General features: G+C 35.0%; 1 protein-coding gene across 1 annotated transcript; it reads right to left on the minus strand.

Annotated features, from left to right (window-relative positions):
• Positions 1-360: 360 nt before the first annotated feature.
• rgs5a (regulator of G protein signaling 5a) lies at positions 361-8783 on the minus strand. Its single transcript, XM_026265572.1, has 5 exons — positions 8648-8783; positions 7326-7439; positions 5725-5786; positions 3345-3511; positions 361-2144 (listed from the first exon to the last, which is right to left on the minus strand). The coding sequence occupies exons 1-5, from the start codon at positions 8689-8691 to the stop codon at positions 1983-1985; spliced, it is 549 nt and encodes a 182-aa protein (XP_026121357.1). The 5' UTR covers positions 8692-8783; the 3' UTR covers positions 361-1982.
• Between the last annotated feature and the right edge of the window lie 7530 nt (positions 8784-16313).

Here is a 16313-nt window from a genome sequence, read left to right on the forward strand (position 1 = left end):
TTGTTTATTTTGGCAACCTCTCATCGCCCATCTGCTTCATCTCAATTTTCCATCTTCCTCTGTCTTTCTTCTTATATCTTTCAATTCTTCACACTGTTCCACTCACCATATCATGGTTGTGTAAATAAAACACTTTGGCCGAGAGGCTAAATGAAATAGACGAGAGAGCTTGCCGTAGGAAGTCAGGAAACAAATTATATATTATAGAAATAAAAGAAAGGACACACTCTTATCTTAGTACTTTTTACCTTGAAGATAAAACATACAGAAAAGCAATTTTAAAGATAAAAAAATAAAATAATTCATAAATGGCTGATATGTACATCTAATAAATAAATAAATACATCTTCAGAACTTGAATGTGATTATGGATTTTATATAATCAACTACAAACATACATGCATATAGTTTTATGCAGATTTCTTGTATATGCAAGGTACTCCATCAGTCCTTACTGACAATTTTGACAAAATGATTGAATTTTTTTAAGCCAATGTAATAATTTTTAAAGATTATTTTAAAAAAGTAACTAAATACTAATCCTTGAAATCATTCAATTTCTCTTTAATTTATCATATGTTGGTGATGCCTGGTAATTAATAACAATATTTAACTAAACCTGTCCTGCAGAGAACTAAATATTTGCTTTTGGAACATCAGAAAGGACTTCTGGAAGCACCTACCACTGCTCATTTATGAATGAATGTTATAAGATTTAGTGACATAGCTATACACAGTATAATAAAGAAACATGCAAGAGTATATGTGTCTGTGAAACACACTTTAAATAAAAACATGCAAAAAAAAAAAAAGAAAATCCCACTGAATATCACACATGTGGGTTACATATATTTGATACACCTTTCTGTCTGCAATAACTTTCCTTACGTCTCACAACTGGCTGCACATGCTTAGAGCAAATAATAGATGTTAACTTACAATAACATTTTGCAGCAATCATTCTTGTTTAGAGTATAATAGTTTATAGGTCTTACAGTGTGTATATATTTATGGTATAGTGATGAATGGTTGCTGTAGAAAGTCGGAAAACACACTTGGATGTTTTGGGTTTCCATGACTTAATCTAAATGTGTTCTGCTTTTAAAGTGGCATGGGAATAAACATTGCCTTTAGAATAAAAAACAATATGCCCAGTGCTTTATAGAGATTCCCTCCTACTTGATGTTTCCATCTTAGCAACTTTCAATAGCGGTAACCCAAACAACAAGTTCCCAGAGACTGGAGTGCATCTCAACATGTCACTTTTTTTTTCTTTGATTTATAGCGAACGTTTCAATACCAAGTTGGTTGTTTCCCCATGATTTCCATTGGTTTACCATTTGGGCATTTTAATGTTAACACAGACATCTCCAAGAAAAAGCCCACACTCTCCCGTTCCCATTCCCCAAGCCTCTTCTTCCCCTTGATGAACATGTTGCTTAGATGCACAGGTCAGAACGTTCTCATTAAAAAGTGCATGAAACACTTCTGCCCTTATCCGAAAAGCCATAAATTACAAGTGGGGATCAGTTTGAGTCTTTATTTAGTCTACAGGGGTCAGAAAAGAGTGTGACTCCAATTAATAGGACATACAAGATTTTAAGAGGCACTTCAAATCCTTGCCATTTTGCTCTTGTACAAATTAAATGTTTGCTAATGACAAATCAGACTTTTATAAGGAGCAATACTGTGTCTTAAACCCTAATCAACTTCTTTTCTTGAAGTTCTTAGCTTTGACATTCAGAGCACTGGGCAGGAATCACATTGTTAAGATGTTCTTGTTAGCAGTGGGCCAGTTCAGTCAGCTGCAGGGAGACACTGCAACCGTTCCCGATCTTTTCCACTTCCACCAACTGTGGTATCGTTTAATCGCTTTAGAGATTTGTTAAAAAGAGTACATTAAAGACTTTGAGTAAAAAGGATTTCTGTGACAAAAATTTGTGACCAAAGTGATGAGTCTCCCTGCAGCTGGACAAGTCAGTTTACTTGAGGAGTTCCTGGTACTGCTCTGACCGCAGGAACCGACCGAAGGAGTCTTTCTCCATCAGGGTGTAGATCCGGCTCTGAGCCAGCTCGAAGGTGGAGGCAGAAAGATCCACCAGGTTCCTCAGAGTCACATCTTTGGTGAAGTGGTCGATGTTCACCTAAAAGCATGATATCGGTGATAAGGAGGAAGTGTGTAAAAGTCAGTGACAAAATGCTTCAAATCGGCCAAAAATAATGAGTAAGAAACACATTATTTCAACTCTGACAGTTTCTCAGCACTCTAGGGGGGCTGAGGAGCAGACAGTCTTCCGGAACGAAGTCATCCAATTTTACTGATTCCCTGCAGTTTTTACAAATACAGGCCTGATCTAGAGAATTGTATTCTTTTTTCTTTTTTCTTTTTTTCCCCAAAATATCCTCATGACCATATGAATTTCCTTACATTACCTGATATAGAAAAATGCCCTAGAAGTCTTTGAGTTGTGTAATTAATTACATTTGAACTTTTTTCATTTGTTTTGAATATTTGTTTTTATTATTACTGTTTTATGTTTAAATGTAGCCACAATACGATTTAGATTTTGGTTTGTTTTATTGTAATATAGTATGTGCAATCAAAGTGTTTGATCATACTATTGAATGAAGAGAGCAAAAAAAAAATTACAAAACTACAATTATTGATGCGGATCTCAGAATTAGAAACAATCTCAGAATTAGATTTTTTTTTTAAATATAAAATACAAGATACTTTTTTTTTTTTTTAACTTTGGTTTAAAAGGGGGTTTATTTGCACAGGGTTAGAACCTGCAACCTTTTGGCTATTAGAAAAATTCTATGAACTGACCTGGCAAATACTCTTCATTAGGTTATATCTAGCCTATGGTGTTGAAATACCAAATATAAATAACCGGCAATCATGTAGTTAAAACAATATGCCTAAAATGAAATATACACAAGCTTGTGTTGATCTAAAGATAAATTGAAGGACCGATCCCTCAGTGGAAATGTATTGTAATGTGGAGCTTTGATAACCTTTCTAAATGTCCTAAAGTTCAGTTTATTTTAATCAAAGTTAATTTAACTAAAAAACAAACAAACAAACAAAAAACTCACAGATACTCCATCATTTTTCGAGTTTTTTATATCTCCTTGGGGACAATTTAGGGGGGTGAACATTGGTCTCAGCGTTTATACAGTAATCTAAACAGCTGATATGAAACATTTTCACAGGAGATGAATAACGGGTCTGTTGGAGAACTGCTTCCTTCTACCTCTGAAGCACTGTGCCTTTTATCTGAACTGTAAATCTAAGTGTGATTACCACGAAAAAAAAAAATTCAATGGCAAAACAAACAAACCTCTTTGGGCCCACCGGTCTGAATGAAGTCCTCATAAATCTTCTTAGCTTTGATGGCCATTTTCAGGGGGGACTTGGTCTTCTTGAAGTCCTCACAAGCCTCCCAGAATTCAATATTCTCCTCGCTGAACTCAGATCTGAGGAAGCTCTTGAAGGTGGCCAGACCATCTGTGGAATTAAAAATGTGGAAAAGCTATTAGAGTGAGTACAGCTCTGTGTGTTCTTTTTGTGCTAATGCGTTGGCGACACGCTGCCACCGGAGACCCCCGTCTCACCCACTCTTAACATCCTTATCCAAACATTACCGCTGTGCACGCCTAGGGCACACAGCCCTTAATGCAATCCCTCACCAGTTCATGTTGTATAACAGCATGTGGTATTCAAGTGCTACATGATTCACCTCTGTGGATCATTCAGTGGAATTATTCACTATTCAGTGCAGAGTTAAATTGCAACTGCAATTGTTTCTGTGGGAGTGATTTTAACAAACAGTGGTAAAAAGAATTTAGCACAAAGGCTAAATTCATTTCAAAGCACATAATAGAGGTGTTTTAGTGTCAACAAAATAAATGCTATTATATTTGAATAAGTAAATAAATAAATATATATAAAATGCAGTATGGACTGATTAGCGCAAATATGGACTAATTTTCCAAGGCAAATCGTTATAATTAAACATAACAAACTGGCCTTGAAATAAATAATGGAACTGATAAAAAAGATTTTTTTTTCTTCACTACTAATTCGCCCTTCTGTGCAGACAAAGGATCTTTTGACATTTTATTTATTTATTTATAGGGTTGCTTGTTTTTTTGTAAAGAACCAACAACGAATCAGAAAATGGGTTTTACAATGATAAAGAAGAGTTCGATCATTTACTGAATGCACTTTAAAGGAACAATCCACTTAAAGAATAAATAAATAAATAAATATATAGGCTCTTTTTTTCACCTCCGCTAGAGTTAAACAACTGAGTTGACCATCTCGCTCATAAATGACCGAAGAGTTTCAATATTTTTCCTTTGGTCATTTTTAAGCAAAATGCTTACAGTCTAATCATAACCAATGATCTATGTTAAGCTAAGCTAAAAGTGCTACCGCCAAACCCAGAGATCAGCTGAATGGATTGTAAAACAGTAAAACTCAACTCTTTAACTCTACGGGAGTTGGAAAATTAGCCCATTTTCAAAAAAAGTGGAGTGTTCCTTTAAAGCCGGACTACAGAAATAAACATTGTAACGACTGTACTCTTCTGTACTTATGCAGATTCACAAATCAAAGGCCCATTTAATCCAATAATGATCACTATAATAATAAATATGTTAGTGTTCACAGCAACAGATGATAACATTCTTGTTTTGCTGACTGCTGCTTTGAATGCTCAAACTCTTTAAAGTTATTCTTCTGTTATAATATATATATATATATATATATATATATATATATATATATATTAGGGATGCACGATATTGGATTTTGGCCGATATTCGATATGCCGATATTTTCTAAATAATTTTGGCCGATGCCGATACCGATATCGATATATATACAAATATATACTGATATATTTAAACTTTAATTTTACTGAAGAGAAATCCATGTATCTCTTCTGTACTGATTCTACCATCAATTTATTATTTTACAAATGTAGACAGACATCCACATCTGAAAAACAGGTCAATTATTTCACTTGGAGAATATCGGTTTGGCTCATCGGCAGAAATATTAATATCGGCCGATACCGATAATTGTCATTTTAAGCTTTTATCGGCCGATACCGATGTTGTGCCGATATTATCGTGCATCCCTAATATATATATATATATATATATATTCCTCTTATAGGATTTTTTTTTCTTTTCTTTTGCAGTCTTGCATTAGATTCATCCATGGAGAAGATCGAACTTGCAATTTTAGTTTCAACCACAGGTGATGATAGAGAGGCCAAAGTTATGTAGTGCAGCTTTAATTTCACAGAATTAGCTTTGCACATTTCTATACTTAGAATAAGCTAAAATAAGTGTTCTAGTAGCTATTATTAGCTCTACATGAAAACTTTAGAAGTCTATAAGTCAGAAAATGTTTATGTATGTGTGTCAGAAAGAATCTTTTTTTATATAGATATAAACTACTGTTAGGAACATTCTCGTAGATGTGTAGCTTGGAAAGGTTAATGTGTCTGTTCAAGCACAAACTGTTTACGCATACCGAATCAAGTGCATCAGTGCAACTAATAGACTTCCAGAGGTTCTAAACTTACAAATATAAACAAAGTTTTAAAATGTGTTTTACTCAACTGATAAACTAAACCTTCATGTCTGGAAGAACTTTCGAGATGCAAACTGCAACCGAATGGCCTTTAAGATAAACATCATACTTACAGCTGTTGGAAAGGACCTTATCAAGGGACTCGCGCCATTGGGCAGCTTCTTCAGGTGTGGGTCTGAACAAAACAAGCAGATTTCTTCACTGAGTTGTATTATCCTTTGTATATGGCCAACAAGCTGTATCCATACACAATGACTGGTATAACATTTTGCATGCAATGTGGTCCAGAAATATGATATATGAAATAAGGGCATTTTTAGGGGCATTTTACTGTTCATTATAGCCAAAAAAGTTAATGATCTGCTAAAGAAATTATTCTAATTTTATTTTATTTCCACATCTCTTGTATAAACAGGTATTATCCAAGTCTTTCATCCTAACTTGATTACTAATGTACCTGTGTTTTCTATGCACATGTCTCATCTCATGATTGGGATATTTCATTTAGTTTTTTTTATTCTGCCGGAAAAAATACAACCCAATTAACACACTTGCATAAGGCATTATGTAAGGAAAAAAGGAGCAGAAGTGGTCTGCAAATGTTTTTACGGTCAATTTGTACACAATTTTCATTATAAACAGACTCTTGCAGTTTTCCATTACAGGATGTACTAACATGGCCTTCCTCAATTTTTTCTCTCTGACTCCCTTGCTCTCTACTCTTCAGCCCTTTTCCCTACACGTCCACCTTTTCGCGATGTCTGATAAATCTGTGTAATTATGGGCATTAATAGATGAATAGGTAGTTAATGTGCTCTATTCTCATGCACATCACATTGAACTTTGCTTCTTTACTGAAGCTTCCCAAGTAAGAAGAAGTTAGAATACTTGAATAGAACAGAATACATAAAAATAGATAGCTACAATACAAGCTTCTAATTGATGGGGGTAATTAGTGACATCTTATGCTAAGAGATGTTTTATTTGTTAAAACATGGTGAACTGCTGTTTGCACTTGACTACAAAAACATAAAATAAATTACAGGGATTTTAGTAATGCACCCTGAAGAAGGTTTGTTAGTTGAAATGTGCTTGGAAAATGACATTAGGTACTCAGTGGCCTGTGGAATAAAGACTTTTTTTTATCCCGACAACATGAGTTACTTGGATTTACCGCTTTGTCCAGTAAGGACCAGAGGCTACCAATTTGTAAACCCTTGAGACACTTCAAAATAGAGCTCAACTGAGCTTCCGAAATGTTCTGTTTGCCCTTAAAGGTGGAAAGCATCTTAGGATGACTATTTAAAAGCATCAAACCATCCTACTTTAAACATCATGCTGGATGATTTCCACCATTTCAGGTGAATGATTTCCACCTGAAAACACCAGACAAACATCCTGAAGTGATTTCCACCTTTAAACATCATGGTTGATGATTTCCACCGTTTTAGGTGGACAGTTTCCACCTGAAAACATAAGGCAATAATCCGGAGATTTCCACCTTTAAGTGCAAACAGAACAATTTCTAAAAAGGTCAGTTTAGCTCGTGAAACTTATGAATGGAGACATGCATTTAAGGGAGCATTTTGTATACTTAGACTTTCTGGTCTAAATCAGACACATGCAGAGCTGAAGCCCTCATCAGTGAGGAAAAGAAAAAGAGAGAGGAAGTATAACATCAGAGGAAACGTTGACGGAGCCAACAGGAACTCACTTCTGAAGCTTCTCTGGTTTCTTCTCAGGCTTTTCTTGGTAGGGGATAATAAGGTCGATGGAATTCTCTGGCTTCTGAAGCAGAGTTCCCAATTTAGTCTTGATCTCCTTAGCCCTGAAGACAGCACAAACACAAATCCATACAGATGTCCATTAGCACTTTTAACATGCACCAATAAATGATTCATGTTATGTAGGAATTGAATTTCAAAATAAATGCCGAGGATATTTCCAAAGTATACAACATACCTGTCAACAGATTACATAATATCAGCCTAGTGTCATTTATTTTCTTCTCTCAAAGTACACATGTTGTTTTTCAGAGAATTTCGATTTTTTTTTTTAGCAATCTTTTTTTATCCTTTTGCACGTCAGCTATAAAAAGCGTTTATTATTGACCTGTACAGCTGTCATCAGTACAGTAATAACCACATTTGTCCAGACGATACAATTAAACAACACGTTGAAGGTTGACAAAAAATAAATCAAAATATTGCTTCCAGATGACTATGGATGAAGTGAAGTTCACAATTTGACAATTTGAACATCTTGCTGCCACAGACAGATCAACTGGTCCAAAAATACTGACGTCACTGCACACATTTATCCCATTTATTAAAATTATGGTTTTATTGTTCAAAAATATAATGCTACATTATAAACCACCTCATGTTGCCATCTTAAAACTGTCTTTCTGATATTCAAATATACTTTCCAGAAGTACTCCAGGCCCTGGGTCAAACATTAAGACCAAAGAACAGCAATAAACATTATGTTTGCATATGATCCAATTGTTTAATCAGAAAATGGCTCAATAGTGACAATGAATGTCCTCATTACTATACTTAATGTCTACTCTCAGGAATTCTGCTCCAAAATCTTGTTAAGAACAGAGGACTAAACAATGTTAAGGGTGTTCTGGTAATATTATTCTTTTGGTAATATTAAAGAATCTTGAAGTTTTCAGAGGAAAAACTAGATTTAAAAAAATAATATAAACGTGAAATCTACAATACAAAACAATAAAGCAGATACAATCATTTAGGTTCTATAAAACTGACATCGGATAAATGAAAATGTTTAACAACTTTTAATCGCCATATAATGAATAAAGTCTTCCCATCTACAGTGATCAATACTCACACCTAAACCTCATACAAAACACCATACAGACTTTCTCGAAACAATATTTTGAGAATTCCCAGCTGCTCCAGAACAAAGCACTGATTCCCAAAGGAGGCTGCCAACGGACTTATCTAGATAACATATCATGGGGTAAATTTTAAGGCGATCCATGATGCTAAGATGCTTTGAAGATCTTACCTTTCCAGACATGTCTGGGGCAGGGCAGCTAATCCCTTACACATTTTCTGAGCTGTTCACTTTAGGTTTGAACAGTTAGTCCACCACCATGAGTTGTTGTCTGCTCTCTCTCTTTTAGAAGCTGTCGTCCTGCTTCCCTCTATTATATGGAGAAAGTCTGCTGGCCCAAAGCCAACAACCGAAGAGCCAATCAAGTCGTGTCTTGCAATTACAGTCGGAGCTGAGAGAGCTCTGGAGATAATCAACACAAGAGAGGAAATTTTAAACTTGCCAAAACACTGAAACATAAGTAGATAGCACTTTAGATCTATATCTATGCCTAGTTACAGACAATTCAACCAGTTATTACTATAGAAGTACTATAGAAGTAAAAAGTATATTTAGTAACACTTTATTTTAAGGTGTCATTGTTACAATGAAATTAAACATTTAAGTACTGAGTAATATTAATTAATTACTATATTTACTATGTGGTTAGGGTTAGGATTAGGGTTTGGTTTTGGGTTACTTGCATGTAATTATGTATCATTAATTGTTATTATAATGGTAATTACTTGTAATGTTTAACAAGGACACCTTAAACTGATGTGTTACCATACACTTATAAAACAAATGTTGAATAGTAGTTACATTAAACAACTTTCATTGTAACCAAGGTTGACACACTGACACTTTGATTTGTTATATTTTATTTTTAAAGATGAACTATGATCTTCTTCTAACAAAGTCAATCTAACCATAATAACTAATACTGGTTATCTATTAAACAGATGAATAGCAGAAGTATAAACACACACACACACACATGTTGGTATATGTGGTTTATTGGGACTCTCCATAGGCGTAATGGGTTTTATTCTGTACAAACTGTATTTTCTTTTGCCCTACCCCAACCCTACAACTAAACCTAACCCTCACAGGAAACTTTGTGCATTTTTGTGCATATATATATATATATATATATATATATATATATATATATATATATAAATAATGGTCATTGTCATATTTAGAAAGATCATGCATGAAATGCAAAATTCTCATTATTTGCATTTAACTTATTTCTTTTCACATTCTGTGTTATTCACATTCACATTCAATGATAATGGTAAACATGGACACAGTATTGTCTTTTCTTTGGACAACTAAACAAACTTTCATTTACACGGATCTGCTAGAACATTCTTTGCGCAGTTAAAAAAAAAAGAAGGAAATGAAATTAAGGGTGCTGAAAAAAGAAAACCAATCCCAATAAAAAATAATCTGAGTACTTTTTATAATGGAGGTACAATATGATCAGTTGCTTTTACAAAAAGTTTTAGGTAAGATTTATAAAGGAGTTTTGTTGTTTTTCATAAACACCACCCTTATCATAAATCAACTGCATCCAACTATAATTTGAGTTAGTGTTTAACTAAAATGACATAATGACATTTGACCAGAAGGGCATTGCACTTGTTTAAACACTCATTGTAATGCAATGCATGTTTTTATTTTTATTTTATTTTTTTTACATCAACCCATCCACCTGACTTGGTGTAATTTACTGTCAACTCAAGAATGCAGTTTTCATCAGAATGAAAGCATACAGCAAGTTGCCATGCTACAATACATGGGTTATTACTAAAGCAGGCTATGCATTGAAGCATTTTTTTTTTAATCTGGGTAGCATATGGTCTGCATATGACTTGCATAACAACCCACACAATCTATTTTTACAAAATATAAACAAAGTGTGAGAATAGGAGCATCACGCTACAGCAACGTTTAAACGTTTTCTCTTTATTTCCAGACATATTTAGTGTGAAATTGATGTCATTATTAAAATAGTCTATGCTAAATAATGCAAATGTGGCCTGTGGCAATATTCATGGATTGGACAAACATGGAGCAGTTGGTAGGCGACATGCTTGTATAGTTAGTTAAAGATTGAACTTCTGGTCTATTGTATGTATGTCTGTTGTTCATCACAGGCATTCTCATCACTACAAGCAGAAAATAGTGTTGTCTTTCTTCCAAGCACTGCAATCAAATAGGATCGTCATGGAATACAAGGTAATATAAAAATGTCAGTTTGGAGAGCCAGACGTGTTAGAAACATGTATAAAATAAACCCACCAACGCTGAGCTGATGACTTTATTGTCGCAGTGGACATGAATAATGATTTGAATTGTATAATATAACCTTTATATTATCCTTTAGTTTCCACACAATAGAGACATCAGCACCGTCTGTTTATCTGGATGAGTGGACATACAGTGTTACCATTGACAACAGAGAACAACTAGGAAATATCGCACCTCCGAGGCTGACCAATCAGAATTAAGCATTTAAAAAAAAGGGTGCATATTAAACAATCTACGTGTTCAATATTGTGAGATATTAACTCGCAACTTATAGAACTAAATTGTGAGATGAAAAAGAACACGGCAAATACAATTTCTTAACAAACAGAATTGCAAAAGTAAACTCAGAACTCAGAGGAAAAAGTCAGAATTATGCAAACCCAAAATTCTGAGGCGGAAAAGTTGCAATTCTATACCGAGTTTATATCGGAATTTTGAAAAAAAAAAGTATGAATTGTAAGATATAAACTCGAAAAATTGCCAAATTGTCAGAGAAAATGTTACAATTACCTTTTTATTTTATTAGAGTTACTTATGTTACATGGCAGAAACATGCTCTCATATTATATGCATTAAGTATAGAGATAACTTCTAGAATACACGTCTAATGTGTCTATATTGGGTAATCATTATACTGATCAAAACTCCATATACGGCTCTCTCCCCGTGCAAAGCTCATATCAAAAACTCAACTTGCATCATGTTTGGATACCATTTATGTCCAATGATTGGGCATGTGTACAACAATTGCTCTTGTTTTCAGCTAAATAAAACAATTTTAATCTAATAGACATCCTTTCCAGACAGGAAAGCAAGCAAAACTTTCTCTGATGTGCCAGCAGGAATTTCTGCAAACCCTATTATCATCTAATCGCAGGGTTTTTTCTTTTTTTTTTTTTTTCACAGACCAAACGGTTTGTTCAGACTTGCAGCCAATGTTTTGGCAAGTCATTTCCTTCAAAATCACACCACGGAAGGAACTGATTAATTCATATCATTGTTCTAGGGCCTGGTGTTCGATGATTTTATGATTATGGTTGAACCACTTTACACTACTGTTTTAATAAAGCCACAAACCCTGTTACATAATCTCCATAAAATTGCCTTTTTGAGGACTCATTAGTACCATGGTACTCCAAATTGCCAGTGAATTCATTATTAATTCATGAATATGAGAAAGAGCCATTTTAAGCCACTTTATTGCAAATAAAGTCACAAAAGGACATAATATAAGATACTATATAACACCAAAAGTACTAGTAATAATATATGTGGAAGTTTTCTCAACATTGTGTGGTTTGTATCTATCTATCTGTCTATCTGTCTATCTATCTATCTATCTGTCTGTCTGTCTGTCTGTCTGTCTGTCTGTCTATCTATCTATCTATCTATCTATCTATCTATCTATCTATCTATCTATCTATCTATGGAAATATTTATAATGTTACAAAAGATTTCTGTATCAGTGAAAAAGCTGTCCTTTAAAATTTTCTGTTTATCACAGGTTCCTGGGAAAAAATGCATCACGATTTCTACAAAAATATTAAGCTTCGCAATTATAAAATATGTTTTTCAGCATATAATAATAGTCACAAATGTTTCTTGAGTATCAGATCAGCATATTAGAATGATTTCTGAAGGATCACGTGACACTGAAAACTGGAGTAACGGCTGCTGAAAATGCACCTTCGCAATCAAAGAAATAATTGACTTTTTAAAATATATTCAAACGTTATTTGAAATTGTAATAATATTTCACAATGTTGCCAAACCCAATGTGACGTTGAAGTTAATCCATCTTATCTAGTTTAGATCTTCTTCAATCAAGTGATAGCCGGTAAATGTTTGCGCAATAACCTCATTGTTGCAGATATTTGCTGGTTATAATGCTCGTTTGTTATTTGATTATCATTTGATTTAATTTGGGTTACAGCCAGCATAATAAGACACACTACTGCAAACATAAGGTGCAATCTCTCAGTACAATTTTCATATAAAAAGAATGATGTCATATTAAAAGTGGTAAATCTGTTGAGTGAATTCATAACTTTGAAAGTATTATCATGTCCACTGTAACACACAGTGAATGTAAACTAGGTTAGTGGGTGCTGTATTTTACAAAGGTCCACATCCATTATCCTGTCTCACAAAGCATGTAAGCTCATTCTCTGTGATACAGATGCTGCAGAACAAGGACAAGTAATGAAGCCACATCTGTCATGCTGTGCAAGTGCACTGAGTGCACTTGGTCAGCCAAGATCATTGGTGCTGATTGTGCCTGGAAAGCATCAGGGTCGAAAACATTTCAGAGGCATGGTGTCAGATATTGCATGGCTGATACGACCGACTCTTTCATGCTCTGTAGTGATGGGCCACATCAGACTGAAAATCAATGGAAAACCTTCTGAAAAAGAATCAAACGAGTCCTTTTGAAAAGCATGTTCTGGTTTGTATTCAGCATGGAAAACAGAACATGCTTCGACAGATAGCTATAAGGGCCGTCACATGCACACCATCCAAACAGATTTGCTGTCATCTTTATGGCAGCTTCCATCATCATAAACTTGACATGGTGCAGGGCACAGGCGGAGAGTTTGCCTTCACACAGCGCACAAGCACTCGAGAGGAAATTAAAATAATGTTCCCACAGCAGCATAAATTGATTACATTGAATCGTTTATTTGCGAAGGCTTTTCCGGAGGACCCTGGCTTAACAAGGGAAGAGTTCTGTGCATAAATTATTTGCTTTGAATTAATATGAGACATTACATAATGGCAGATTGAGTGGAAAAAGGACAAATAACATGGCCTTAAACCCAATCCCCTCCTTAGAGAAACAAATCACTTACAACTGAGAAGAATTGTGTAAAGATGGCCTGGAAACTAATCGTTTATATAACTTTTGGTAAAAAAGACAAAAAAGGTCTGCATGAAACAGGCTCATTTATTTAGTGTAGTGCTTATAATGAACTCTTTACTTTTATTTTAATATTGCTAGTATACATTTGCAAATATGTATGTTTTAAACATTTCAAAGCTCTAATTTATGTATGCATGTAGAGAAGGGTTATTCAAATCTTGTCCTGGAGGGCCAATGCGTTGCAGAGTTTCACACACACCTGAGCATGCTAATCAGTGTCTTCAGCATCATTAGAAAATCACAGGCAGGTGAGTTCGATCAGGGTTGGAGCTAAACTCTGCAGTGCATTGGCCCTCCAGGACAAGATTTGAATAAGTCTGATGTAGAGTATATGAAGATAAAAAGAAACGCTTTTTAAATGAAAGACTCACAGTGCATGTTTTTTTGATAAGGTGACTAAATGCCAGATAAGTCTTAAATTTGCATGATAAAGAGATGCCAAATCAAACTTGATGCTGAAGCTAATCCATCATGGAAAATCTGTGCTGTCTGGTTTAGCACTTCTTAGATCATCAAATGATAGCCAGCAAACGGAAGGCTTATGTTTGCGCAAGAACCTCACTGTGGGAACCATAAATATATCCCACCCTATGGGCCTTCCTAATCTACGATCTTTGGCTGAAATGGGAAGGAAATGGGGAATAGACTAATTTAGCCAGACATTTTTATTTGTATAATGGCATTGTGGCGATCACATATGACCTTATTATTAATATCAAGAGAAGAATATGCACATAAGTACATCCAGGAATTTGTGCATTAATTACACGACCATCAGAGAAATTTAATGAATAATTTAAAAGTGATTTGTGCAATGTCCAATTTTAATGGAATTTTTCACCCAAAGAAATTAACATTTGCTTAAAATGTCCTTACTCTTAAGCCATCCAAGATGTAAAGGAGTCGGTTTCTTCATCAGTACAGATATGGGGAAATTTATCATTCCATCACTTGCTCACCAATGTATCATCTACAGTAAAAAAAAGTGAAAAGCTGTTTCAAAAAATATATATAACTTAATTTAGGCATTCTAACTTAACCCCGTTTATCCACTGTTGTCCTATCACACCAAAAGCCACAGAAATCCTTGTTTAGAACTGTTTTGGACTGTTCTGGCTTGTAAACAGTGCTTGGTCTGTGCATATTTCTGATGAGACAACTATTTCACTGGAGGAAGTAATATTATGGATAGAGGACTTATTTTAGCTGGAAGCAATGGTCTGAAGTGTAGATTCTGAATTCTTACCAGCGTTTTGAACTAACATTCTGACCCATTCACTTCAGAGGATCCATTGATGAGCAAGTGATGTAAAGCTAAACTTCTCCAAATCCAGTCTGTTGAAGAAACCAACCCATCTACATCTCGTTTGGCCTAAGAGTAAACTTCCATCAGTTTAATTTTGGGTGAACTATTCCTTTAAATGACAAAGCTACCGCTGTTAATGCTAGAGAAATACTATGCTTTGATGACTTTTTTTCCCGATTATAATCATGCAGTCTAAAGCCTAATGATGAGTTTAAGATGTGATTTCTCTCGCATACGTGAGATCTCACCCTCTACTCGTAAAGCTCCACTTCAAAAAACAAAGTGTTTCATGCTACCATTATAATGATGAAGCAGGTCTTTTAAGCCGTTGTTTTTCAAACAGCATATGTTCTCAATTATGCTGCCTGAGGCCAAAACAGGTTGAACATTCCTTGTTGTCAAAAGTTTATGGATAAGCTCTGATGAACAGATCGGCATGCTCTTTTAGTTCAAATATGGTGTGTTGTGTGTTGTACTGTGTGGTCATCTGAGTGTTGTTTTTTTAGGTAAGAACTAAGGTGATGTAATAAATACTACGTGCTATGCTTAAGGGTGGAAATGGCAGCCTAGAATGACATTATTTAAGTTGCATTTAGTAATGGAGACAGAACTGCACCCCTCAGGGTTTGAAAGGCTACCAACATCTTGAATGCATCTGTATACCGTTTCAAATTTTAGGCCTTTTTTCCACTTTTGGGCACAATTCCCAAGCGCAGCATGAAATCTGTTATTTCACAAGTGGATGGGTACAAAAGTAATGTTCCATTTAATTCCCCCTGCCATCACTATTGAAAATCTTACTGATCAGGATGCATTTCCATGTGCTTCTTATTGATGGTGGACCAAAAGGCCTGTTTGGGGCATCAGGACAGTACTGTCCCATGCTGGGAAGTCCAGCAGGGTAAAGAGGGAATACCCATGCTGAACTATTTTTGGAAATAAAGAAATCCCAGCCCAAATAAAACACATAAGAATCCACAAATTTATATTTATACATATATATATATATTAAAAATATTATTTCAGATATTTAAAATTCCCATGACAACAGTGAGGACCTGATGATGACACAACAGAAATGAGAAATGGCAGCTGATGCACAGGGCTGACTGTGAAAGCTCCAATTCGCAGGAGACAGACGCTCCAAAGCCCTGAGGAACAAGGTCAGTGGACAGAACCCTTTTTCCTTTTCACAAGGGAACAGCAGCGAGCCTTTTCCCACGCTTGGAGTGCAAAGCATGAGGGACGACCCTTAAATATTAGTTTGATTAAAATATAAATTAACTGTGAATGAATTAAAAAAGTGAGCTGGT

The sequence above is a fragment of the Carassius auratus genome, chromosome 6, assembly GCF_003368295.1.
Source record: "Carassius auratus strain Wakin chromosome 6, ASM336829v1, whole genome shotgun sequence".
NCBI classification, from domain to species: domain Eukaryota; kingdom Metazoa; phylum Chordata; class Actinopteri; order Cypriniformes; family Cyprinidae; genus Carassius; species Carassius auratus.

Coding starts and splice junctions, on each gene's coding strand:
- rgs5a (XM_026265572.1), bottom strand. CDS start 8,691: ATGTGTAAGGGATTAGCTGCCCTGCCCCAGACATGTCTGGAAAG. Junction 7,440..8,647: donor CCCCAGACATGTCTGGAAAG/GTAAGATCTTCA, acceptor TGCTGTCTTCAG/GGCTAAGGAGATCAAGACTA. Junction 5,787..7,325: donor AAACCAGAGAAGCTTCAGAA/GTGAGTTCCTGT, acceptor TGTTTTGTTCAG/ACCCACACCTGAAGAAGCTG.